We start from the raw sequence: 24,419 nt of genomic DNA on the forward strand, positions 1-24,419 counted from the left end.
CGTGCATCAAAGCACAAGTCAGATGGCTCGAGTTTATTATGCTTTATTATGGTTTTATTACTGTCTTCATCATGATTGATTCTAAAAACAGTCCATGTTGTGGAGGAGATACATTTTTACACATTTAACATGGATCCAGATATGTTCTTATTTGTCAAACCGTCCCCTAAACTGATGCTGGGATCTTTCCCCCTAACTCTGGCATATCTGTGGACTTTCTCACACTCAGTGGCCACACACCTGTACTGAAATATTAATGCGCAAACCGGAAATAGACACTCAGCCTGTGCTCAGGGACTATATTACTCGGCGGAAGAGTAATATTCTTACACAGCTATGTCATTGCTACAATTAGTTCAGTTGAGTTAGGTGCTGAAATCTGCTAGAAAGTAAGAGGAGGAAATATCCAACTGTTTTTAAATGTATTTATTTATTTTGGAAATATTCTGTGGCCTTTAGGGATTTTCTTTTTCCTCATAGCTGCTGCAGGTGATTGTCTGCAGTGAACCGATGGATGGCGCTATGCCATTCAATCCCATCCTCTGCTCGTTGGCTCAATCATCCCCCAAATGACTGATCTGGAGCCAGCTATCTTTCACCTCTCTTTGAGAACACAGGGCTGAGTGAGCTGTAAGCGGGTGTCAGATCAGTGGGGAAGGTTTTGCCATCACTGAGTGAGAACATGCACTTATAGGGTAAGATCTAGCTACAGGGTGAAGACCTTCAGCATGGCTGCTTTGAGGTTTTATTGCAGCAATAGACCTGTGCTGCAAAGAAGAAGTGTGTTTTTAATGGCTTTGAATGGTTGAATCCTTCTTGTAAACAGGCTGGGTGGGGGATGTGAAGTGTGGATCAACAGGAGAGAGGTGGGGGAAGGTTGGGAGCAGGATGGGGGAGGCCATGGATGTCGCATGGTTTGAAGAGAGATGATTAAGCTCTGAAACATGCAGAATATTACATTTAAATTGACCGGTGGGGCATTTGCGTGGGATGTAGGACCCGGGTCTTGTGCTGCAGCTAACATGCTGTCACTGCTTCAACTCCAGGAAGGCTTTCTTTCAAATGGTAAATGATTAGGACTTGTGTATTGAGCGACGTGGCATTTGAGCTCAGACGCAGCCTCTTGTGAAGCATTGCCCTTGTAAAAACAGAGTTTTGTGAGTGCCTTCCATCCTGTGGATCACTCTGTAAAAGGCGATTTTCCAGATCTGATCAGATTTTCCACAGGCTTTCCAACAATCTGTTGGTTCACTGAGGCGCGTTTAAAACAAATCTGCCTCCCCCCCCCCCTCACGTTGCTGCATCTAATGTTACAGTGTCACTATAAAATATTCATCCACGGAAAATCTCTTTGATTCCAGTCGATCACTTGGCTTGGTGCTGGATAAAGTCAGTCTAAACATGTCATTCAAACTCGAGCATCGGCAGGCTGCAAGTCCAACAGGCTGAACTCTCTTCTCCACACTGCCTCTATCAAAAGGCTGTGGCATCTCCTACATACTTCAAAAAGGAGGATGTCGGCTCTCTCTGCTACAGGTGAGTCTTTTTTAAATGAGGACTACTGAGTAGATGCCCTAGATTCTTTTCTTCTACTCCAATATCTCTGGATAACTTTGGATTCGGTGTTTTAGCTGCGCTGCGCTCTCCCATGTGAAGCTACACAACCTGCTTTTCATTGACCTGAAATGACCGGGTATTAGCAGCACGACAAAGTGATGCTGGTTCTTGCAACAAGTCCACCCATCCACCATCCAGTAAAGTTAAACCAAGTTAAAAACACACGTCTGAAACCGAAGCGCATTTGGATAAGGGGCACGGTCGCGTTAAAGGTTGTGTATTTAAAGTAAAAATCAAAAGAAGGAAATCAAAAACAACTACAAAACAAGTGGTAAAGATCACTGTCGATCATCTTGACCTCACTGCACTAACTTAAGCACCAACGGGACACTAATACGTGGTTTTCGTTAAAGAAATCCATCGATCAGTGGTTAAAACCTTCGCGCTCCGCATTCAAGTGATCAACAAATATTGTGGAACTTAAAAAGAAAACGGGCTAAGTGAACCAAACAAGAAGCAGGTGAAGACACACTGACCTGTGGAGTCCAGGCTGAAAAATAAAACCGACAAATAAAAGGGTGAATTGAAGAGGTTGAAGCGCATTGTTTTTTAATTTCCGTCCAATTGTGCGCAGATTTTGGCGCACCGGCTGCAGCAGCGCTTCTTCTCCAGCCTCTCTCTCTCTCTCTTCCTTTCTCTCTCTCTCTCTGACGTCACCGATATTTCATTCAGATATTTTCACCCTGTTTACTCCTCCTGGAGGAAACTTTGTCGGTTTGAGAAAGAGTCGAGACAACGTGGTTCTCCCCCCCCCCCCCAAAAAAGACGATCCTTTGTGTGCGCTTTTATTTTCTCGCTGTTGCCCGAAATGAAATGGAAAATTCGCCTGTTGGGATCAGGAAGTGGTAAATAAATGCTTCTGAAAATGTGTCGGATTGAACATCTCTTGCAAAAACATTTATTCCGCCGACGCGCATATTAAATGTGATTTTTTATTTGTATTTAATTGATTTTTGTTAAACGAAGGGAGGAAGAATAAGAAACTGATCTCCAATCCTTTGACTTAGATTGTGGTCATGTTTCAAAGCACATGTTGTTCATCTGCTCCTGTGAGATTTGTGATTTGTTTTTTCGTTGACTCGAAATATTTCTTAACGAAATCTGAAGAGGTGCCAAAGGAAGAACTGCGATTAAAACGCACTTTTTAAAAAACAAGTTACACATGTGGAGACACATAGCTCCAAGATGGTGAGTTAAAACTCAGAAGAGTAAAAGTAGCCTGTGCTGAGATTTTGCAAGAGATAATAAGAATCGCTTTTTGCTTGTTAAAGGTTTTTCATACGTGCATCCTGCACAGTTCTTGCAAAAATGAGAGTAGGGTGAGCTGCATTTGCCAACACTGTTCACACTTCCCTGTACTGGTTATGGCAAAAGTGAGGATGGGTGGCTGCAATGCATGAAGTAAACGACAAAAAGCAAATCTCCTCTCTTAAAAGGAGAAAAGAGTGAGAAGAACCCGGTGAACCAAGTGGACTGCACTGACGGCGTTGCAGGGTAAAGTCAAATTTCCTCTGAGAGCCTTCAGGGTGAGGGGTTGGGGTTGGGTGGGGTTAGCTGGGGTGAGGGAGTCCAAAGACTGCTCCGAAAAGTTGTATTCAAACAGCTTAGGAGTCCTCTTCATGCTTGTCGAGGTTAAATGCTCATATTATTTATTCTGGTCAGAAAAACCAGCTCCTTAAAAATCAGACACACTTCAGTTTGTGACTCTGCTCAAAGGCTTCAACAGCCTCCTTTTAAAAAGTTGTGAGTGGGGAAGATTAAATCCAATTCTGTGTTAGTTAAATCTAATCTGTGACTCCCAGTTGATGTTCACTAGCCCTCATCTTCCACAGCATTTTGAAATGGTTTAAAGCATTTTAGTACATTTAATTCTTTTGTTTTTATAAGGGTGTAAGATTAGTATTTCCTCGTGTTTACACAAGGAACAATGATGGAAATGCATCTAAAATATCTGTAAGCCTGAGAGACTGCATGTCACATTTTTAATCAGTAAACCAAACCAAACCAAACAAAACCATACACTCTAAATTGTAAATCTTAATTTAACTGGGTCCTAACACAGATTACTTGAGAACAACTGTAATGAGGCAAAACAATTTCCCTCTGGGATTAATAAAGTTTTTTTGAATCTTGAATCTTGAATCTAAATGGTTTGCAAAGTCTGTTGTCATTGCCAATTTCTGGTTTCATTTTTTAGAATGAATGAAAGTGAAAAGTTGCCATTTTAATTTAAAGCTGCAAAAATAAAAGATTGATTAACTTAAAGTTATAAAATCTTCACACCATATCTTTGCAGAACTAAAGAAACTCTTACACCTCGAAGCGTTTCTGATCCAAACTTCATATGAAAAGTTAATGTTTGTCCACGTGCTCTTCTGCACAAAAAAGGAGCTAGAAAAAGATGAATGTGTAGTTGCAGAAAGCTTGAAAATAATCTTATACTGTAGCATAAAGCCAAATAAAGTTTCTAATGTTTGGACCACAAACTAAGAAATAACTGATAACCAGTGGTGTAGTTGCAATTTTAGTTGATTTTTAGTTTCTAATATTTAATCTTTATAAATACATACTATGAAAATGTTTCAGTGCATCTTTATTGATGGAAAACTGCAATAAATGACTCTGAAACTAATAAATACAAATAAAATACTTATGGCCTGCAGCTAGTGCTGATTATAAAACAGCAACCTTTGTTGAAAAGAAAGTTAAACATTCACTAAAGCTTTAATTGAAGTGTTTGAAATGTTTCCTCTGGATTTTACAGATGAAATGTTTTTTTTTTGTTTGTTTGTTTTTTGTTTTTTTTTTACTTCTTCAAGAAATGTGTTCACTTTGACTTTAGGTGTCTTTTACTCTCCACTATCTCTTGGTTTTGGTATTTCAGCTGCTTCCTGTGACTAACATGCACGCCCAGAGCCCCTCCATATCTAAATGATTCTTTGTCTTTAGCTTGCACACATCAGTGAGCTGCACTGCGGTGAGTTCCACTGACTTGTCCATATCAGACAGCTCCTGTCAGGATATGAGTGAGTGGATAACATCTGACACTGGTATCCAACCCTGTGACCCAAACAGTAATTCTATGGCCACTGCGGAGGCCTCCTCTACAAGCATCTTCAAAAACAGGCCTTTGCGCGGGGGGCTGGGGTAGACGGGTTGGGGGTAGGGACAAAGCTCATGAATTCCGGAGGGTGGGCTCTTTAGCTCTAGTGGGTGGAGATGGGCTTGTTGTTGTTTCATTACTCCAACGTGTTTTTCCACTTTCCTCATACCCACGAATAACCCCTGGAGAAACTTCCCACCAGGGTAGATGTGTCATACGCTGGGACGTTTCTCAGTGAACGTACTATTTTTCAGGCTTGTTGCTATCGATTGGCTGTGTGGTCTTGAATAACTTAAACCTTCTCCACAGTGTTTGTCCCACGTCAGTGGAGGGAAGTAGAGTGCAGAACAGGAACGAGCACTAAGATTTGTAGTGGAGTTTGAAACTTCTCTTTTGTGGAGATGTTACCTGTTTCTTTTTAGACAAACATACATTTTAATTTTAACTAATCAAGTCATAACTTGCACAAGTTATTCGTGGAGATAAACTGTCTCTTGCTATTCATTGGCAGTTTTTTTTCTCTCATTAACTTAAATTAAAGTTTTCTGTCGTTTCTCCGTTATTTGATTTTCGCTCTGTGACATCAGACAAAGTGTCTGTTGCCTGAGAATTGATTTTCTAATAACGAGTGAAGATCATTTCATCAGTTTTCAGGTTTGTTTTTCTGGGTTTTCCAGTCACATTCCAAAGCTGTGAGTTCAGCTTCTCCTCTGGTGCCCACTATGATGCTGGGAGGTAACTGGTCGTACGTTAGGAACATGAGCTCAAAAACAACATGTCCACCCGTGGAAAGCAAAGAACATTATCACTGTGTTTTAGTCGGGATTGTTTACTAGTTATTCTTGGTTTCAAGTAAAGGAAATGAAGATCTGGTGTGTCTGCATGTTGGGTTGTTATCCTTGCAACAAAGAGATGGGTTTATTCAACTCAAATTTAAAACCATGCTTAAAACACTAAAGTGTAAATGTAGTTTATTAAACACACAGACAGAGGTTGTATGTCTCCATGTTTTAGATGCACTGTGAGTTGTTTTCAGTGTAAAAAGTTTACATACTGTCAGCATATTTGGTAATAATACATCGATGAGAAAGTGCTTGTACATAAAAACACCTTATTGTGACACACTGAATAACTAATAACTAGTGGGTTAATATACATAAGTAATTATGATTGTTGTAGTTCAATAAGCCACAAAACACAAGACAGCGACCTGCATGTTCATGCATCGACCCCACAGAATGAGAAAAGTCTCTTAAATCCAATATGTCAGCCAGTGCAGATTCCCTTTCTTGTCGTGGTCAACCTACTCATTTGCTTTTGTAATTGCTTGATCATTATTTTCATGTTTTTTTTTATTTTCAATTACTGCACAGGGTGCAATAAAAATGTAATTGAATTGCATCTAATCTGATCCCAGGACAGTTTTAATGTGGCTGCATCAGCCCCTGACTATACAACCTGGTACATGTAGTTCAATGTATTCTGTTATATGGTATCTGTATATTTTACTGCTGCAGTAAATGCATTTCATAACCACACGTCTGGATTGGGTGGGGGGGGCGTTTGTGGCGGTTGCGAGTCCGATTCCCTCTTCTCTCTCTCTCTCTCTCTCTCCACACGAATCGCAGTGCAAGAAATTAGCAGCAAGAAAGCATGTAATTGACAAAGTCACGTGTTCTCACTACGGGAACGGGCACAGCCAGCTCGAGAGCGAATGAGAGCGAAGGAGGGAGAGAGGGAGAGAGAGAGAGAGCGAGAGAGAGAGAGAGAGAGAGGAGAGCTGCACAGAGGTGGTGCGAGCGAGGGAAGGGATTGAAGGGAAGAGAGAGAGACATGACAAAAATATCAAAAGGCAGAACGCACGCCGTACCATGCGAGCTAAATTGGTGACCGATGGGATCGAGGATGTCGGATTAATGGTGACGACCGCAGCCCGTTTTCGCAGAGGAAGCTTCTCTATTGCAACTTGGGCGCAGAGGGTCCGCGGGGAAACATGGCCGAAGGTTATTCTGCAATTATTTTCTATTTTGTCCTCTTAGTTTTTTTTGTGTGTGTGTGTGTGTGTGTGTGTGTGTGTGCTCGCTCGAGGAGGGAGGGAGATGACGGGGATGGGGGGGGGGCAAGGTGCAACGTGATTACTGTTCCAAACCGTACAAAAAAAAAAAAAAAGAAAGACCCGAACCGCCCCTGCCGAGCTCCATATGTAACCAGGTTTCGCTGCATTAATTAGATGCATTGTTAGAGCGTTTGTGCGTTTTGTGCCCACTCGTAAAGCTCGAGGAACCATGTGTACACCTGCCTTTTTTTTGGGAGGTGGGGGGGGAGCTGGGCTGTAGATGCACGAGAAAAAAAAAAAAAAACAGATCTTCCACAAGTTCCACCGACGGAGCATGCCTGTGCACGAATCAGATGCACTCATCTGTCATGGAGTAACAAACAACTTTTCTTTTTTTTTTTTTTTTTTTGGGGGGGGGAGTTGCGTTGATGCACACAGGATCAGAGAAGCACCACGCGTCCCAGCCACACGATCGCCTGTACGGTGGCGAAAATAGTAGTGTAGGAAATTTCTATCGGCCTTGAACTTCGCATAGCCCGTGTTTGCAAGTGGAGGGGATTCCCCCCCCCCCCAGCACCACGCCACTTGGAGAAGTTCTTTTTACGCAGCTAAACTTACATAAACCGGGATATCCATCCCTGACGCTACTAAATGTTCTGACTTGCTTCTTGTGTTGTACCCCCCACTCCCACTCCCTTGTTTCATTCAGGAGGGCCGGGTAAAGGTGGCGGAGAAGACCCCGCCAAGTCCACCGAGCAGGAGGAGCGGACTCGACCTCAGGTTCTGTCGGGATCGGGCATCTGCAAGTGGTTCAACGTCCGGATGGGCTTCGGATTTATCTCAATGACCAGCAGCGAAGGAAGCCCCGTCGACCCCCCTTTGGATGTTTTCGTCCACCAAGTAAGTTGAAAAAACAAAAAAAAAAAACCCCAAACCGCGGACGAATCAACATCTGCTCTGTGGTGATGCGCAGCGAGTCGGGCCTCGCTCGGATTTTGGTTTTTTTCAGCAACGTGCAACACGACCAGTGATTCATTAGTTGTGTCTCACTCCACAACTATTCCACTGTCCACTCGGAGCACATCTTGATCCCCCCCCCCAGGCCTCTTTCTTTTATTTCCTCAGCTCCAGTAGTTACATCGTAGCCGATCATCCGGATGCGTTCGCGTTGCCCAACGCGTTACTGTGTAATCACACGTCGTCCACGGGCTTGAAAAAACATGTTAGGTTTCCTCTTCGGGCCACATGCATCCAGTCCTCCCCCTTCCTCGCTTCCCTCTCGCACTGCAAAGGGGAAGGGAAGAAATGTCGTGTGGCTATGACACGGTTAGTTTCACACTTGGCCCCTAATGGACCAGCAGAGCCTGGCTGGTCTGCAGCAGCCTAACATGTCGGAGAGCAGATTTTAAAAATAAGTCAAAGTGTGCACTCTCCTGCTGCCTGTTTGCTCCTTGCTGATGGTTTTCAAACGTAGCTTTAGGTTGAGTGAAACACATTCCCACTCGCTCAGGGGCGTGAAGCCTGTGCTGCTGTCCCACAGTCCATACCCTTGATTTATTGTGCACGGAGTTCATTTCTGAGGCCTTGTTTTTGGACTTAATCTGCAGCACACAAAGAGCAGCGGAGTCCCCCTGTTCTCTGAGCTCCTCGTCTCCCCGTTAAACCGCCTTTTTACGGTCCTATAAAGTAGCTTTAAAGTAGCAACGACGGAGGATGAAGGGATGCGTTTGGACTCCCTTTCTGAGAGGTGACTTTATTGTGGACTCACAGGATGTTGTGCTGAAGGCGTAGGGGAGGGGGACATACTAGGGGTCAGATGTCAGCAGTGATGCAGTGCTGAATAAAGAGAAGGATGGATGCAGAAGTCTAAATGATGGTTTCACTGAGGTGTTCACTTATTTCCTCATCAGTCCTTTCATGTTAAGTAACTTAAAGTGTAGCTTGATTTGCAGAAAAAAAGTTTAGTAGTGTCTGTGCTGAACCCAGTGGGGACATTTAGATTTTTAAAAGCTGCTGTCTTCAACTATTTCTTCTTGGATATATTTATTTATTTATATATAAACTAACTGGCTTCTGCTATGAATCTTTACAGTGATAAAGTTGGTTATAGTTATATAGTGATAGTTAATATTAAGTAATTATTACGTCAATTAAAAAAATAGAAAGAATAATTTAACCCGGTATTAAAATGTTCACATTTGGAGGGAATTCTGTTTAAGCAGTGTTATCCTCATCAAATTGTGCACATTTCATTTCCTGTCAGCCTTTATATGCATCTGATTATAGTTGTATGTGAGCACTGCTGTGGCTATTTCAAATCAAGCAGCGGTTCGGGAACTTGCATATTGCAGCACTGAGTTATCAGTTTTTGATTTGTACTTTTATATAGTGGCTCTATGGACTAAATGCACTGCATCTGTCTGCATACCCTCAGTTCCTGATTTCCCTGCTGGCTGGAGATGTTTTAGTTGAGCTGAGCACAGGACAAATAAACGTTGTGTCTCTGAGCATTTTGTAACCTGTAGAACAGTCTGATGCGTTCTGGAGGATTATTTTCCAAAATACTCCTCCAAGTATTTTGATAATAAAGGACTTAGGTATGAAATTGGTTGCAGTCACTTTCCTGCCAGGTTCTCCTCTAAAATGATTTTTTTTTAATTGTGTGCCGCTAATTGCATTTTTACACATTGCATTTAAATAAAAATGCTAACGCTTACGAACCTTATAGATTAATTGACGTGCATGCGATGAATCATGTTTTTACACTGGTGCATTTTCCCCTCAGTGTTTCATAGCAATGTGTTTACAATAATACAACTGTCATTCAGCACAAAGAGCCGACTGGATGCATTTGTGTGCATGTTGCCATATTGAATGCAAAACACCCCCCATTTTCTGTATTTGCATTCATCTATACGCTCTCATTAAATCAGTCACTCATCTTGTCTGACTGTTCTCCCTCCCTGTCTCTCTGCTGAAAGCCTGAAGCCATTTGGACATATTGATGATATTTGTGAAAACAGTGTCTGAAATGTATAATTTTGTGCGTGAAAATAAGAATATTGCTGTTTGTATACAGGGAGAGATGCAACAATCATTTTCATTTTTGATTAATGTGCTGTTTTTTACTGCGTTTATGATTCTTTATTTTGGTTATAAAATGTCACAGTGGCGTGAAAAATGCCTCATAATTCTCCATATATCCAAATTGCTTTAATTATTTTTGTTCTATTGTGCAAATAAAATGTATTTCTAATCAAAATTGACTAGTAAAATTCCCCAATACTAACATTTGAGAAGCTGGAACATTTCTGCTTGGGAAATAACAAAAAACTGAACATTTGTTTACCATAATAGTTGCTTGGTTTTGTATGGGTGAGCTTATTGTTGCTGTATCTAACCTGACTGCAATGAAGGCAACATATCTATCAGTGGTATGCCAACCATAGAATATGCATAAAGAACAGAGTGAGAGGCAGATCTGTCAGTTTCTGTAAAATAAAGCAGTAGAAAGGTGGTAGATTTATTCCTGTACACTGACCCCGAATCCACAATGAGAAGGAGTAAGCGGTAAGGACGATGAGGTGGGCAAGAGGGAGCATGAGGACAGGAGAAAGAGGTGGAGAGAGGAGGAGTTTTCCTAGGAGAGGGAAAGTGGAGGGATGTGGGAAAAATAAGTGTGGGTGAGGGGTGGTGGGTGTGCTAGTGGTAGCTGAGGAGGAAAACATGAGTGAGAGGTTGGAAAAAGACGAGTGAGTGGAGGAGCAGGAGGCAGTGTGTGTGTGTCAGCGGGCGGTCCCTGCCTGACCATGAGTTCTCTTCCTGGGAGGCCTCTTCATCAGAGTTTCTATCTGATCACTTCCTTTTTGAAGGTGTGTGTGCATGCGAGAGAGCGACTGAGTGAGAGAGACAGTGCAATTAAGCTCCTTCGCCCGCCATACTGTACCTCTCTGCCTTGTGATTCTACACACTGGCCATTTCATTATCTCTGTTTGTCAACTCCTCCACTACCTGGACCGAGTGTGCTCCTCCTGTGTGCAACTGTGTGTGTGTGTGTGTGTGTGTGCATGTGTGTCAGCTCCTGCTGGGACGCAGGGAGGTGCTCTTTCCTCGGGCATTCTTTAAAAAGAGGAATTTCTTTAAAGACAAAAACGCAGGAGGATTGGGTGGGGTGAAAGGGTGTGTGGCGGTGAGGTGGGGGGTTGCTTGCCCTTTGTCGGTAATCAGTTTGAAATGTTAAACAGTTTGCTGCTGCTGCTGTTATTCTCCTCAAACCTCCTGAGTGTGTGTTCAATTTGTGGAGCCCCTGTGTGTGTGTGTGTGTGTGTGTGTGTGTGTGTGGTTCTTACTTTCTGCTTTTAACCGCCAGGTTGTTGATGTCTACATGTGAACCGTTGTGAGTTTTTTTTTTTCTATTTTGTGTGTCTGTGTGTGTGTGTATGTGCGCACACACACGAGGGAGAGTGTGTGTTTTGTGTAGCGAGGTTAAAGTGGGCCCCTAGTGAGATTAACCTCTGGTCCGTGTCACCGTTTGGCATGCAGGCCCCACCCATCTCTGTTTCCAGATAGCCAGTATCAGGCTTTGTCTCTCCTGCCGGCACACTATCCCCACCCATTCCTCCACCAGCAACCCACCCTTCTCTTCTGCACATCAAAAAACGCAAAAGAAGAAGAAAGACTAGTCATGTGACTTCCTGTTTGAGGAGCTGGCCGCATACAGCTAATTGGAAAGGTGGTGGAGTAGAAAGCGGAGCAGGGCTTAAAAGCAAGTCGCAGTTCACCTGAAATACAAACAGAGATCACGCTGAGTCCAGCTCTGCAGGTCATGTGGGTAAAAGTTGATTGTTGGATATGATTGAACATGTGGTATTTCTTTCATTTCGATTCATTGAAAACATTAACACATTGTCATAGTCGATCAAAACCTAAACAAGGAGGAAACAAACAAAAATGAGTTGTTCCTGCACATTAAAAAATAGTTTTTTTCATTTCTTAGCTAGAAGATTTCTAGTTTAATTTACAAGATCCCACTATGACAAATATTGTTTTTGTGACAAAGAAAAAACATTTAATCTTAATCTATAAGAAGCTGCAACCAAACAATGTTTGGGATATTTCTTTAAAAAAATGAAGACAATTTTATTAAAATAGTTGCCTATTCCTTTTGTATTGACCAGCTTGTTCATTTAGAGAGATAGAGAATGCATTAATTGGAAGCTGCTGGATGCCTAAAATTTCCTATGTGCATGTGCTACACAGAAAACACACAAAACTAAAATATAATACATAAGTAGCCCTCATATGCAAAGGATGAATAAAAAATTATATAAAGAAATACAAACACAGCCATTCACTTCATCTTTCATACCGTTCATCGCACTGCATGCTACTTCTGTTTAGTTTACACTGTATTTTTTATTTTATTAACCTTTCGATTTTTTATTCTTATTTCCAGTTGTTGGTTTTGTTCCGTTTGTTGTTGCAGATGTAAAATTAGCTTTTAGAATTAGTTTAGTCTCTCTGTTCTCTTGAGCAGTGTATGAAAAGCGTCAATAAGGAATTTTAAATTGACATTATTTAAAGTCCATATACAGGTAATGTGAGTTTTCCTTATTTAAGAAAGAAGGTTTTCTCTGAACATTACATTCAGATGATGAGAAAGATTACATCTAATGTAGCAATGAAAAAAAAAATACACCAACATTTAGCTTGTATTAACCTTCTCATATCAATGTCTTAATTAAGTTAATCAGCTAATAACCATTATGCTACTTCTGTCATGTGGTCGTGTTGTGAATATATATTGTGTCATCAGTTTATATGTAGATGTTTTGATATCTCAACATTGTGTTTTTGTGGCAACACAACCATTTCTGTGAAATTAACCTCCATGCTTTGTACAAGTGGTTCTGTTTTGAATGGGTGCAGTTATTAGCTGGCTGTGTGTTTTATCACCAGTCACCTCAGCGAGGTTCATTTCCCCTCTTGTGCTGATAAAAGTAGCAAGATGATCTAGTGCTTCCTCCCCCAGATCAAATATTTGCCCCAGTCATAATCGGGAGTGTTGGATGTTGTTAATTTGAGGCAGGGGAAACATGAAGGCTTTTAAGTATTTGATGGGGGTTGGGCAGGGTTCAAGGGTCAGGGCCACTAATGACAACGTGTTGAGGAGGGCTGGGGTGTCAGCATCATAAGAGTGGCTCTGTTGGTGGTTTTCACCGGCATTTTTGTGTGTGTGTGTGTGTGTGTGTGTGTGTCTGTGTGTTTTTTTTTTTTTTTTTTACTCTCCTTCATCCAGCTTTCGCTCACTCTCTCTCTCTTCTTTCTTCTTTGGTTTATATGCGTCCTGTTGTGTTATGTCCATCAGAGCTGATCTGGCCCAGCTTTGTCCACTTAGCATTTCCTGTGTGTAAAAAGCTACTTAATGGCACCATGCCACATGGTGACCGCCATCTCCCTCACACTCTCCCCTACACACCCTATTTCCTCTTAATACGAGCCTGATCCAGTGCGCGGCTCTGCGTGGGCCACCTCTGATTTAAAGCATCCCATAATTAGCCATTCCATAGTCGGTGGTTGCCACGGAGAGAGAGAGAGAGAGAGAGAGAGGCTGGTGTAGGATGGTGGGTCTCCTTTCTCCACTTCCCCATCCCCTCACGTTACAGCTTCCTGTATTGATTGCTGGGCCTGTTGATGACGAGGGCCCGGCTGATGAAAAGGAGGGCTATTTCTATCCAGGATGTTGGAGTCTGTATTGATCGCTGGCTCCTTCCTACACACACACACACACACACACACACACACACACAGTCACACACGTGTAGATATAGGAAGATATTTATTACATATAAGGAAGCTTGTAAGCATAATCAAGCCATTCCAGAGTATGTCGGTATCCATTTTGTTGGATCAGTTTCATCAGTTTTTAGAATATCGCTGAAGCTGCTAGTAGAGTTATTTACGATTAAATCTCTTTTTTTTTTACTTTTCTAACACATAAAATTAAAATTACGGCACAAGAGGAAATGTAACAGTGAAAAATGCAGATCGACAAGATACATCAATGTACAATAGACGTACAAAGACATATTAAGACAAAGAGAAGGAAGGGGGAAGAGGAGAAAAAACTGAAAAATGAAAACGCTGGCTACTGCTAATAGTGCAATTCCAAGATCTGGTTATATCACTTTACTGCAGATATTAGAGAGTGTTTCAATGATGGGCAGCCAAAATGGTGTCAGATTTTGTGCAGCTTCAAAACAGATGGTACAGAGTGGCTTCATCCTGATGACAGCAGTAGCAGGTTTTATCTAATCCTGGGTCCTTGCTTGTTTGCTCTGGATGATGTATTACCTTACCTGCAATAACCCTTGTCTAATGCATGTGGATGGTGAATGAATTCTTCAAACCGCACACTGACCGAGCCTCATCAGAGATATTTCAGCCCATTGTTCCCTGAGACAATCCAGGGATGGGGATGCTGTTTCTGGAATTGAAATGTATGGTTTGCATATCAGGAGGGTTGCAGTCTAAAAATTCTTCTGTCTTACTCTGCATTTTCTAAGATGGCAGGGGAGCAGAGAGCTTCTTTACAAAATCACATACCTGGAGATATCTGGAAAAATGTGATTGTGGGAAGATGTAGTTTTATTTTGTCTTGATAAAGATCCCACAGACATTTTAATCCTTACCTGGGCCACAACTGGGAGGCGGATTCTGGGAGAGATGATAAATAGAGGATTGCCTATAATGGGCAGTGAACGGTGCCCGTTTCTAATTGAAATAAGACCTAAACTGACACCATAATTCCAGTGTATTAATCACAACAGTGCTGGTAACATAGAGGCTAAAGACGCTGATGTATTTAAAGCTGTGAACAAGTTGTTACACTCTGTCTATGCTTTGTGGGCATCAGGTATGATCAGTTCTGGAGTCAATGCTCCATCAGACATGCGGGGAATGCTAAATAGTTAAATGACCAGAGATTTGTCGTGATGAACACAGAATAGTGTGAGATGTGGAAGTTCCAAATAGTCCAAGAAGGCATTTATTTTAGTTTTACTGCTGGCGTGAAGCTCTTCGTAGGATTTCTTAAATAGGTTGTTGATATCTAATTGATCTGCGGTCATGCTTCTCCTCTGAATCTGTAGTAAGAGCTATGTGTTTTCATGTCAGGATCACATGAGAGGGTCAGAGAGTTCTCCTGGGTTCTAGCATTTATTACTGAGATAAGAAATTTACCTTTTGTGTTTTTACTTTGCTTTTATTAGCATTGTATGATATTATCTGACTCCATAAGAAGGCATTTATTTCCAGGAGTCTATTTGAGAGGCTTGAAAAGCCTAGAAATCTTTGCTTTATTTGGGAAGCATAGATTCATGCAGATTGGGCTATGGTCTGACATTATTGTGCAGCGTAGGAGATTATTATGACAGAAGTAGGATAATTTAGGTTAGGTAATAACAATATTTTAACAAGGGCAGTATTTTGCAATAAGAATGCACAATCAATAAATAAGAAACCCAACCTAGAATAGGACTGGTGGGCTAATGGAAGGAATAGCTACTGTCTAGATTTTGGGTTTTTATATCTCCAGTCATTCCATATGTTTGGGAAGAAATTGTTAATGGGCAGACTTGGCTAATGCTCCAGATGTGAATTATGATCTGTCTACGTTTAGATGTAATACACAATTGAAATTCAAACCCCTACAATAAATTGCTCTGTATGAGCATATGGAAATTGTGCAAAGAGATTCACATTGTCCTAATTAGGAGCATACAGATTTACCAACACCACTGGTTTCCCTGAAACTGGTCATCTTTATCTGCTGTTGGTTTGACAAGCTCTCAGTGGATCAGTGTGGCTGTACCTCTACTCTCTTCAGTAAACGTGGAGTGAAATATTTTTTGAAAAGCCAGTCTCGTCTGTTATGATCCCGAGTATCAAACCAGCTTCCTGTTCAGAGTATGGCTGCCGTTCATTTGCTGATTTGCTCACCAGCACAAACCTTTTGGCCAATACAGGGTCCTTGAAGCTCTGTCTCAGTCCATCCTTCATTGTAATCCTGAACCCTGCTGGGTACAGCATATCTTACCCCCTCCCATTGTCTCAGCATTCCTTGCCTGGTCACAGGGTGCGTTGTTTCCAGTTTAATACTGGTGCTTTTCCAGTTCCAATGACTCTCTCTCTGTCCTGAACACTCACAGATTACATTATTAATTTTGGGTCCTTGCTTCCAGATCTGGGCTCTCTCTTTACCTTTCTCTTGCCTGTTCAAGACCATTATGTGTAAAGCATGTACTTAGTCTAGTGCCTCAGTTGAGGTTAAAAAATAACCAGTAGGAAAGGCAAAATACATTTCAGTGCCATCGTGTAGTCAAAGTCTTTAAAAATGACATAGTGGAATTACCTTTATTATTAATTTTGGGTCCTCGCTTCCAGATCTTCATTTTTCGGTTGCTACATGTCGTTACAACCAGCATCTATCAGGACGTTAGAGTTTACGTATCGCAGTCTTGATATTCATTATTCTAGTTCTCAATGATGACCGATGAGTAAATTAATAAGGGGGGTTGAGATAATGGTGCTGTCTTAACTGGAAGCCACCACCGCTGGTTGAGTTAAAGCACAGAGATCCAGTTAGACAGGGGGGTGGTGGTGTGATACCACTGACACCCAGATCTCTGCTGCTGACCTGTGGGGCTCCTGATCAAATGAGGGCTTTGTTTCTGGGCTTCCCCCAAGTCCAATCACCTATCACGAATCAGTCCTCCACTGGAGCTGAACCAAATACGCTGGAGACATTTCCAGGAACCTCCTTTTACTCCTCATCAAACTCATCCACCACCCCCTCTTCTCCAGGCCCCTCCTCCATTTTGTGCTCTCCCTCTCTCTATCTCTTCCTCTGATGTTCGCTTGTTCCCCGTCCCTGGCCGTGCCCTTTTCTGACCTCTGTATGTAAACTGAACCAGGTCAGAACACCCACTAGGTTACTCGAGAGGCGAGGGTTTTTGGGGAACAGGTTCTGATTTGTGACGTGTTTGTGTTTTTTTTTTTTTACACACATGGATTCGTGCACACGCTTCATTCTATTAATTGCAATTGTTGAGAATAAGCTGCTGCAAGAAGAATGTTTTAGAAATGAAACAGTTCTGAGACATAAAGGCACGAGTGTGAAACAAGATCCTGTAAAGAGCAGGTCTCTCTGTGTGTGTATGTTTTCCTGCATTTCTGCAGAACAAAAGAGGTTGTGTGGTTTCCTCACTGGTGCATTGTGGGCATTGAGGGGGTTGGAAAGGGCGTAGGATGCTGAGACAAACTACTCAACTATGACCTGGAGAGACAAGCTGCCTGTGGATTGAAGACAGTGCAGGAAGAGGAAGGACTCATGAACATGAAGAGTCTACAGATTATTATTCATCATTATGTTGTGTTTGTGGGGGATCGTTTTTTATTTTACTGATTACTGCTGCAGGAATGCCTCTCAGTCATTGGCATGGTCTAATAATGCTAATCACAAAATCAATTGGTGCTTTAATTTAAACATGGAGAGCTCAGACTGCCCAAGGTTCCTAGATTTGTTATTTATAAAAAATAGACAACCAGGTTTTGTGTTTGTGCGGTTTATGTGGATACATTAATAAATTAAATCCTTAGTTGAGTGCTAAGTGTTATGTTATCTTATCTTAATTAACTATACAATCCTAGAATTTGTTTTCCTAAGCATAGCCGCTTGTAATCGACCCCCATTGGTTGCATAAAGCTAGAAGCTCGGTTTGTTACTCACCTTATTGTCGCTTCTGTTTTATTCCCCTGCTTACATCTGTTGTGCAAAATCTTTCCTTTCTCTCATTTCCATCCCCGGATCCTCATCCTTTCCTCAAAGCCAAATCCAATATCGGAACAACCAAAATGCATGAGTCGTCCATCAGCAATCGACTAGAAGCAAAGTGGCCTTGGCTGCAGCCCTCACTGAGTACAGGGAGTGAAAGGAAAAAGAGAGAAAGAACAGAATGAACGCATTATAGCAGGTTACGTTGTAATATTTCACCAACTGTGTTTCTCTTTTCTTTTATATAAAATTGTATAAATAGGGAGTAGGAAGGGTTTTAAAGAAGTTTGATATTAGACACACAGTTGTTCTGTGTATAGGTTTTTAGAAGGAATGAACTAAAAAATAATTTTAATTATTATCTGGGGAGTGCAGGTAATATTAGTTAATAATAAATAAATACACATATCCAATCTAATCTAAAGGCATTAATTAAAATAAGATAAATAAATTGCATTAACTTTATCAGTAAATTGTCCATATAGCCCCTATAAACATTTTTAGTTCTAAATTATACTCTTTAAACTTTTTAAAAAAGTCTTTTAATGGCCATTAAAATTCATTTAGGAGTAATTTACAATAATTTTGTATTGAGATAAAAAGCTAAATGAAATCACTGTTCTGATTAGACTGTGTGTTAATAGATGTTTTTAAAGATGTATCCATAGAGTTCTTTTATTTTGATTACACCATATCACTCCTCAAAAAGCAGTAATATAGTAATATTTTTACACTTAAACGGAATCTTTTTTTTTTTGTTATTTTGCAAGAATATTCGATTTTTTTATTTAATTTATATTAGTATTTCAGAGTTCAGTGAGTTTAAACCCTGACTTTTTAATTAATTCATGCGTCTTCTTTTAGGTTTCCTTCATCTCACTGTTAATATATCCTTGCTTTTTGCTCTCTTGTTTACATATATATGTTAAAATACACCTATAGAGCACGTTCAGTTTCCTCTAACAGCAGGACGACGTATAGAAAAAAATGCTGCTGTGCACAGTTTCTTTCCTTCCTCTATTGTTTCACATTTGATTCCATCTGATCATGTGTTCTTTTCTCTTCCTATGTCTCCTACACATCTGTCTCTAAAGCAGGCGTTGCATTTACAGATACCCTATGTGTTATTTATAGGCCTTGATGTATAGAGGTAGTAGGTTTGCTCTGCACACTGCACGCTCATGTGGGTGTGTGTTTACCTACGCTGAGATCTGCGGGGTTTGCTGCAATTCATGAAGGTCATGGATATAGCGTCTATCAGCTGAATGTTCTGTGCGATCAAGAAGACATAAATCATTGTCCAGTGGTTATGTAGTAACTAAATCAATAATTCCGATCATGTAGATAAGATGGATGGTCGGTGTGCTGAGAGAAAATGATTGCATGGGTGTGACACTCTTGTCTTTTCTCCCTGCAGAGGGAATAGGAAGTGGTGTGAGAAGTAGATAAAGGGAGCAAGGACGCTCTGAGCACAGACTGTCATGGCAGTTGGTGCAAACCACATAGCGGCAATCCTCCATTTCTGTTTTCATTGTGTGTTACTAGATGTTTGTCGCATGCAGCAGTGTGGACAAGGCCTCGCGGAAAACTTCCCGGTGTTAATAAGTGTTGATTCTCCTGTGACAGTTACTTGGGGTGTTGATTAAACAGCTGTTTGTCCACACACACCTGATAATATCTTTGGTAACAGTTCAATATTTATGAGTTAAACTCATTCTGATGGGTGTGGACTGACAACATTCATGCGGAGATTAACTCAGTTCTGGCAAAAAAAAAAAGAAGAAGAAATAAAATATTAAATTGAGTCTTTTCACTGAAATATTACCTTTTCTGTTCGGGGCTCTCTCTTTACCTTTCTCTTGCCTGTTCAAGACCATTATGTGTAAAGCATGTACTTAGTTTAGTGCCTCAGTTGAGGTTAAAAAATACCCAGTAGGAAAGGCAAAATACATTTCAGTGCCATCGTGTATTCAAAGTCTTTAAAAATGACATAGTGGAATTGACTTTAATGAGCTCTCACGTGATTTAACATTATTCAAGGATACATGGATCTGTAAAATAGTTTGGTACCGTTTCCTAAAGCTAGACAATGAACAGAGCTCAGACAAAATCAGAATGATGATTATTATATTTGAATATTGTTGGATTTTTATTGTACCATGTAATACTGAAATGAGGACATAAATTCAGTGAACACCGACTTCAAGTTATAGTATGTCTTATTATTTTTGTACTAGACATATCCTCTAAAACATGTCTCCGTGTGAAGAGGTGCTGTGAAGGCTTCCTGTGACCCAGATACATGGCAACAGCCAAGCCACAGTGCAGAGATAATTACTTCTAAAAGTTTGTAAGTGGGGCTTTATCCTTCTAACCAATCGGATAATTTCAGGCATTTCTGGTTAATTAGTACATTTTGGAACATTATTATTTATAATTATTTTATTAGGGCGACTACCTGAAACTCTGCGGAGAGTGAAGCAGAGCACAGCAGAGAAAGGAGAGGCAGAGCAGAGTGTATTGATTTTGAGTCTCATGCTAGCGTTAGCTTAAGTTGCATATTGTAGCTATAATAATGACTACACCTGACTTAAATGCAGCCCCCTGTGTATTGTAGGCATTATCTTTTTTTTTTTCTTTCAAAGATCTGCCATTGTGAAATGGATAATTGCTTTTTCTCCCTACAGAGCAAATTGGTGATGGAGGGCTTCCGCAGTTTAAAGGAGGGTGAGCAGGTGGAGTTTACCTATAAGAAGTCCTCGAAGGGCCTGGAGTCCCTGCGGGTGACTGGACCTGGTGGTGGACCCTGCGCGGGCAGCGAGAGGAGACCCAAAGGGAAGGTCCCACTCCAGAAACGCAAACCAAAGGGAGACCGGTGAGTATAATCAAATTAAGAACCGTGTAAATGAGAAAGTGGATGATTTGTATGTGTCGTGCTTCTGCATGATTGTAATAACTAATTTGCATTCATTCGCATTATGCCATCTAACACACAACGTATGTGGTTGAGACATATGTTACATGTACATCTTGAGGGAGCTATTTCTGAGTGGGCTGAGATTATAGATTAAATCTATTCAATCTGCCCGAGTACATGCCTGTTGCTATGGTTATTGTGCACCATAATAAGGAATTGAATAGAGCACTTTGCCTGCTATAGCCAGTATTTTAAATCAATTTGCCAGCTTTTACATTAGAGTTGACGTTAGCACAGGAATAGATTTGGCTTCGATGCATCTCAATGCGGCAGCAGCTCAATCAATTGTTTTGTCCTCAGTGAAATCCCGAAGAGTGCTTTGCTCAAATCTGTCAGAGCAAGCCATATGGAGCTCCTTGAAAATGCCTGGTGGTTTAAGCAGAGTAGGCTGTGTTCCCTGTCCTCCTGCTGTCAGAGAATGCCTTCATTTGATGTATAGCAAACCCTGCCAGGCAGAGCCAAGTATGTACTTGTATCTTTTGTAGGAAGCCATCACATGACTAGGCTACATTTTCCTTGTAGAATCGGGTTCTGTCACACTTAACGTTGGCTGTTTCCTGAGTGGAATAACCCTGTGGCATCCAGCTTTTTTAAAGGTGTGAAAAGAAAAGCTTTTGTTTGAAAGGAGGGAACACGATCTGGGAGAGATGGCTCCCCGATTGTTTTACCCAGCTGAATAATTCAGTTTATTTGGAATAATTGATTCAGTGTTAGATCAAGTGTCTCTATCTTCTAGTGAGGTGGTAGCAAGGCGGTGTTAGATTCAGAGATGGCAGGTAGACCTCTGTGATGTCAGCAACTCTTGTGGCAGTTATGCTGCTCTGACCCCTGCTGGTCACTCTGTTATGCAGCCGGCTAATGTGTAGTCCATTTTCAGCACAACTACTCCTGAGATCACAGCTGTGTCAAGGAGTTTCACGTTTGAAAAATTCATATCTTGTGAAGATGGACATCAATTATGAAAGCAGCCCATTTTGGAAAACACAAATGAGCAGACGAGCAAGGTCTTTGTCACTGTTTGGCAAAAAACGTGAACCAAATGCTGCAGAATTGTTTAAGTGCCCGCGTTGCCAAGAAACAATTAGAAAGGGGCTCTTTCAAATGCACATGTTGCACAAAATCATCTATAATGGATATGATGTGTTATTGCACTAATGGTTGCACCTATTTTATCGTCATCAGGGGGTGTCAAGTTTCCTTAAACACAAAACAATTGAATCCATCAGTCATTTGATTTTAGCAGCTATCTTCAAAACTGTTTATTAGAAAAAAAAAACTTAATCTTTAATCAATTAATGAATAACCTATTGCACAATACTAAAGAGCAAGAAATACATTAATCTGTGTGTTTCTGGTAATAAGGATTTTATTTCTGTAAATGCCGGACAAATGCTTTATATAGTTTTAAATTTGAATCAAATGAGCTGAAATAAAACAGGTTTCTAATGAATGATCTGAGATGTGTAAGAAATTTGATCAGATCCCCATTTTTATTCAAATTTTAATATAGAAAATATTATGCATCATAAAAACGATTTCTACAATAAATTAATGCATTTCTATTGTATCCTGTGCAGCTGATATATCATTAATATACAGTATAAATACAGTGTTATAACCTCGCAAAACTATACAAGTAGAGATATATATTAAAACCCACCGTGCTTTATTTCAGAGGTCACAGCAACACTTTTATCAATAACTTGCCTGTAATTATATAAAAAGACAATTAAAATGTACATTACAATATGTAATTTGTAAGAAGTGAGAATGTGGATCTATTACATTTATTTGTTTAATTTAAATTCCACTGGTGTTTTCTTTTTAAGGATTATTTAAGCACTAAATTCTGCTTGGAAATACTGCAACCCTTCTTCAGAAGCAAAAAAATGATCATGTCATGATTTTTTTTTTTTTTTATTATGTCGTGGTATCAAAATGCTGACACTCTGATTTGCGAGTAATCAAAAAAGATGCATCTTAAAATATGTAATAGTGAAACATTATTTCATGGTGATGTGCTTTTGCTGCTCTCAGCTCCTCTGTAAAGACGACCTCAGTTTATTCGATTGGCTGCATTCTTCAATTAAAAGCAACAAGAAATAACAGCAAGCCGTCAGGGTTTTCATTGCTGCTCTTTCAGGGCTCTTGTGCTTCTTATCAAATTTAATAACAGTGTGCTTTGACATGCAGCACAATGTCATTCTTTTGATCCAGAGCAATATCATGTGTCATACCTCCATCTAGTGGTACATTTGAGTTAGAGCATGTTAGAGCTCTAAAGCGCTGATGCTGTATGAGAACATGCTGCGTTTATTTTCATACAAAGTCTAGTTTTATGTCTTAGATTAAAACCTGTAAATTGATATTTTAATGAATTTAAGGAATTATGTTAAAGGCTTTGTTTTAGTCGTCATGCCATGTATTCTCATTTTTCCTTTTTGTCTCCTTTGTTCGGTGTAGCTGTTATAACTGTGGAGGTCTGGATCACCATGCAAAGGAGTGTGGCCTGCCCCCCCAGCCAAAGAAATGCCACTACTGCCAGAGCATCACGCACATGGTGGCTCAGTGTCCCCACAAGGCGCTGGCGCCCTCTCAGGACCAACATGCGTCTACCTCGGCCTCCAGCCCAGGGACCGGGCCATACCTCTGCCCCCCAGAGGAGGAGGGGGAGCGTTCTGGCTCATCTCCTCTGGAGGGCTCCTCCTCCTCCCCTGAAGAGCCCCAGACACACCGTGGCCTCCGAGCCTACAGGTGGAAGAAATCCTGAAAACAGCCCGTAGAGGTGAACCTTTCTCTGCTAAACCCGACCCTCATGTCTCCCTTCAGTCAAGGATACCTGAACCCCCCCTCATCTACCTCACACCTGTGAAAAAAAACATGGGAGGTCTTAATTTCTTTACTGATTTTTTTATTTTATTTTTTATTTTTCTAACCAGCGTAGCTATGGCAACGATCAATGGGGTACAGACGTGTGTGAATGTGTGTGACTGACTTGCAGTCATCTGGTGCAGCTATGGCAACCACCGCTGGAATGGTGACTGCAGGCGATGACTGTTTTTCTTGTTTCAATCAGTGCAGCTCAAGGGTGAAACAGCATGGTTTGATTTTTGTCTCCTTTTTTTCCCTCATCGTTGGACCTACATGGTGGCCATTTTGAATACCCTTTCCACGGCAATTTAAAGTCACAAATCAAGATCCCATAGCCCTAATCATCCTGAAAACATCACGATGCATCCTTTTAGCGCACATGGTAGCTCATTTTAAGAAGGATTAGAAGAAGACTTTTAAAAGCTTGAGCCCCTCTAAGCGATAATCCATGCCCATAGGACTGTTAGCTTGACTGCTTCTCGGCTCTTTAGGGATACCTTATGGATTTGAGTGGGAATCTTTTAAAAAGATGACGAGCTGCTTTATTACGTTACCTATAATCTTGAAACACTCACTACATACCTCTCTTTTACGTGAAACAGACTGGACCAACTGATTGTCAAAGAGCGAGCATGTGCCGTTGTGCATCCACGTCTATAGCGGGGCCTGTGCGTGTTGTGCATGCTCCAAACGAAAGCAAAGCTGTCAGACCGGAGCGCCTCTTCTACAGGCGCAAGTCAACACTATTAACCTTTCATTTTCCTGTTATGATACAAAGACATGCCTTAGGGGAAACATCATATAATCCAGCTAGATCATAGTTTAGAATCAAGGTAATGAATCAATCGTTAGACTTCTGTTTTGGTTCTTGCGTAATTAGTTGAAAATAACATTACAGTTTATAAATCATAGCATAAGTCATTAATATATATATATATATATATATATATATGTAAAGTCA

General features: G+C 40.9%; 1 protein-coding gene across 1 annotated transcript; it reads left to right on the forward strand.

Annotated features, from left to right (window-relative positions):
• The first annotated feature begins 6,713 nt into the window (after window positions 1-6,713).
• On the forward strand, window positions 6,714-23,447 carry lin28b (lin-28 homolog B (C. elegans)). Its single transcript, XM_026341745.1, has 4 exons — window positions 6,714-6,723; window positions 7,486-7,676; window positions 20,298-20,485; window positions 23,051-23,447. Exons 1-4 carry the CDS (start codon window positions 6,714-6,716, stop codon window positions 23,355-23,357), a joined length of 696 nt encoding a protein of 231 aa, XP_026197530.1. The 3' UTR covers window positions 23,358-23,447.
• Window positions 23,448-24,419: the final 972 nt, after the last annotated feature.

Source organism: Anabas testudineus, chromosome 24, assembly GCF_900324465.2.
Source record: "Anabas testudineus chromosome 24, fAnaTes1.2, whole genome shotgun sequence".
Taxonomy (NCBI): Eukaryota; Metazoa; Chordata; class Actinopteri; order Anabantiformes; family Anabantidae; genus Anabas; species Anabas testudineus.